The 3,957-nt window shown below is 37.4% G+C and overlaps 1 protein-coding gene across 1 annotated transcript in view; it reads left to right on the forward strand.

Annotated features, from left to right (window-relative positions):
* Nucleotides 1-3,957, forward strand: part of CAMK2D (calcium/calmodulin-dependent protein kinase II delta) — a 274,275-nt gene that overhangs the window by 202,731 nt on the left and 67,587 nt on the right. Inside the window, exon 8 of the mRNA XM_012655072.1 lies at nt 3,595-3,689. Within this exon, the coding sequence (XP_012510526.1) occupies nt 3,595-3,689 (95 nt within the window). The remainder of the gene's footprint in view (nt 1-3,594; nt 3,690-3,957) is intronic.

Here is a 3,957-nt window from a genome sequence, read left to right on the forward strand (position 1 = left end):
AGAGTATTCATTTAGCACTTTCTCCATTTGAACTGTATGATGATTTTTTTGCTTGTGGTGTTACATGGTAAGAGAGAAATACTTATCACTTATATAGTTAACTGTGCATTTTGTTTGTACACTCATAGCGTACCCCATTATTTACTGAGAACATGAAGTGGATGTCTCAGATTGTTCCATTAACTTTCCACTAACTTCTCAGTTTACCAACATTCCTTCTTTGTCTCTCACTTTAAAAGAAGAGCTTTCAGAATGTTTCATCGTTAAAGTGATCATTCATTTTTATTAAAATCATTTTTGAATCTTCTTAATACGATAGTCTTTCTACCTAATCAGTCATCAATGCTTCTCAAAACCCTTATTAGACATATCTAACATCTCTCAAGCACAAATATATACATAAGATAAGGAAAACTAGTTTTAGTATCTATTTTTAAATGTTGTATGAAACCAACTTTGTCAAGAATAGTTTAACTCTTTGCTATGGAACGTGTGAAACACGTGAAGGGAGAGAATAGCGTGAACTGACGGCCGATCCCCCTGCGTGTGTTCCTCGCCGCTCATTCCCACCCAAGCTTGTCTTAATCAAATCCAGACATCACATCAGTGCATCTAAAAATATCCTACTGTATCTCTAAAAGAAAAGGACTCTTTTTTAAAAAAAATATGACAATAATACTAACTTTAAAATTTAATAATAATTGCTTAATATCATCAAAATATCCAGTTATTTTCCCTATTTGCCCTCATGTGTTGTAACTTCGTTTGGTCTCTTACGTCTCTTAAGTTTCTTTCAGTTTGTGGTTTCCACTCATCTCTGTCTCCTCTCTCATTTCTCAATTTATTTTTTTGGAGAAACCACAGAGCATACTCAAATGCTCCATTTTGGTCTCTAGGTACCAAAAGGTCTCAGTTACCACTAAAGGGAATCAGAACTTCTGGTAGTGACAGCTGATTCGATGTCTGGATCAAGAAAAGTACAAGACGATCCAGGAGCATCTTGTCATAATAGAAAGAAAAGAAACTATTAAAGGCCAGTGGTTGTATTAACAGAACTCAGGAGCCAACTTGAAGAGGCTTACACTGATCAAAGATGAGACAATTAAGAGGATCAATAAAAAAAGTAACCTTTTTCTTAAGAAAAAGTGGCTGTAGGGAATGTTTAGGGCATCACCATGTCAGTCCTGCTAGTGGCTAAAACAGTTACTGAGCCTCTCAGCCTTGTTTCTTCATCAGTGAAATGGAGATATTAATAGTAGCAATTACCTACCTAATAGCGTTGTACCCGGATTAAATAAGGTAATGCATGAAAGCATATGTGACTGCTCAATAAATGTCACCTTTAATGAAACTTATTAATATTACATTATCATTATGCCCCAGCTCTCATACTTCTGTGCTTTGAAAAAATAGAAAGTATTTTCTCTCTCTGGAGAGCAGAACTCAGAAAGGCCCTGGACTCTAGTCTAATGAGCAAGCTTAGAAAACGATGTTTACTCACCTAGGCATCGGCAGTTTCACGTCCATCTACTCAACGGTGCCTATGTAGGGTTTTCTTCTTTGGACCTGAAAGTGTGGTTTTTTTGAAATCTCCTATACCTATGCTATTATTTTTAAGTGTATTTTTTGGTAGAAATTCCTCACTCAGATAATTGAATTGTGGGCATCTGTGTATGTATCGGCTGCTTTTCGCAGGGAAGGAGCCCTCTGTGAGCTTCCCCTCCCAGAGAAGCAGCCACCAGGCGTCAATTGCAGATGTAATCCACAAGAACGAACAGCCTAGGTTCAGCATGCTAATGATCTCAGTTGTGAGTCTTTTTTATAATTTTATTATAGCCGAACTCCAGATGTTTCTAGGAAAATATTCATACTCGATGGAGACTGTTGCCATTACAAAGTGAATTTTCTTCTTCACCCACTGACCCATCCATAGCTGAGGGCCCAAATTACTTAGATATCGCTTCTTTTCTACTTGTGTCCCAAGAATGCAAACACACACATTCATCATCATCATCATCATCATCATCATCACCATTATCATTATCATTAAATGCATCTGTTATGTCAGATACTAAAAATGATATGAAAATAAATTTAAATGAATGCACATTAATCTATAATGTATGAAAGATGGAAAAATTATTTTCATGTTGTGAAGACGAGGTAACAGTATATTGTGATTTTCTGCATAGTCTTTTTTGTTCACCTCCATTATGGTAAGGTGACTTTCTTGATTTAAGAGCCTCAGTAGGTTCTTTTGGTTTTGTTTTTAAGAATGTTGTTTAAAATGTTTTACTCTGGTTTTGATTCACATGACTTTAAAAATCTGCTTTTGAATTGTGTCTTCCTGAAGCAGGCTATAAAAGTCTAGGGCGATTAAACCATTGCTTAAAAATCATTTCAGCTTCAACAATGTCTGTCGTATAGATATGTCCAGACTGATGGACGGGAGCAGGGCTAGATCTGCCCAAGAAAGAAAAGATACAGAAACCAAGAGCCCACCTCTGACAAGGGAAAAAAGGCGTCCCAAGGCCCAGGCAAAGTGTCACCTGCCTAACTCTTCTCCCTCAGGTTTCCCAGCTTCAGGAAACATGGAAAGAGAAAAGCAAGCAGGAGAGGTCAGAGGATCGACAGCCTTCCTCTGGGGTGATGAGCTGGAAAAGAAACCAAAAACCTTGAGCAGGGAATAAAGTATTTGGGAAGTACGGGAGGGACATATGATGATAAAGAAGACCACAGTGTCAAACAGCCCCAGGAGACACATAGGCTGCAGATATGATTTCAGGGAAAAGCGAAAGCCTACGAATACAGAATGTTTTTTAAATTTTAAAAGTTAAATCAGACATTGATTAAATTAATTTGTGATTAATTACAGATTTATGAAAAGGATAGGAAATTGTATTACAGCTATGTGTTTACTGCTGCGAATTTCGTGCGCAATCGCCCCCTCCTCTTCCCTTTCCTATAGTATATACTCCCGTAGTATTGTTGGTTTAGTTGTTTGATTGAAAAAACTCTTTTTTTGGAGACCAATATCACTGAAAAGAAAAGGATTTTGTCTCTTAATATGGTATCCACAATCCCAGGGATCCTGGCTATTTAGAACATGAATTTATAACCAGGACACCATTGCTCAACAAAATATCCTAATTACCAGCAAAATGACTATGAGGAAATAAATAACATGTTCAGTTTTTAAACTTCAACCTACACAGTGACTAAAATCACAGCACTTCTATAGATAGGAGTAGAGTGCAGGGAGACCGTCTACAGACAAGAGCTCAGGAAGGCCAAAAAATGTGTGACCCGAAATGACAGATGAGTTTTGTCTTTAGATGTTGCCCCGCCATGCTTCTTTAGAATTCCTTGGTCCATGTGTTGACTGACACATTGTCAGAGCTTTTGAGCGTAGGAAGAGGAGAATTCGCCCTCCACATAGTGCTCTCGAATAGATCATAACACATCTCTCTGAAGTTTTCCAACAATCCAGTTTCCTCTATTTTGAGTGCGGCTGAATATCACTGTGGATCGGCCACATTTAATTTATGATTGTCTGTGTGATTTACATTATGTTAATATGCTAATCTCCTCCAGGTGTCATTCTCTATATTCTACTGGTGGGGTATCCGCCTTTCTGGGATGAAGACCAGCACAGACTCTACCAGCAGATCAAGGCTGGAGCTTATGATGTACGTAACGAGTATTTACATACCTTTAGATGAGGATTTGTTTTTTGTTTGTTGACCAAGAGCCAGATTTTTTTCATTGTTCTTTTAACCATAATTTTCACTAATTTCCCTTATTATTTCCCTCTTTCTTAGGGAAAGGGAGATGAAGAGGAAAAAAATGCAGTATATGTATTCAGTTTGTATTTCCTCTTAGCTCACTGTCTCCTAAAATTGAAAGAAAAGCCGTTTGAATTCTCTGAGGAAGAGAATTTTGCTTGTCAAAATTTTC

This window comes from Propithecus coquereli, unplaced genomic scaffold (assembly GCF_000956105.1).
Source record: "Propithecus coquereli isolate 6110/MARCELLA unplaced genomic scaffold, Pcoq_1.0 Scaffold46, whole genome shotgun sequence".
Classification (NCBI taxonomy): Eukaryota; Metazoa; Chordata; class Mammalia; order Primates; family Indriidae; genus Propithecus; species Propithecus coquereli.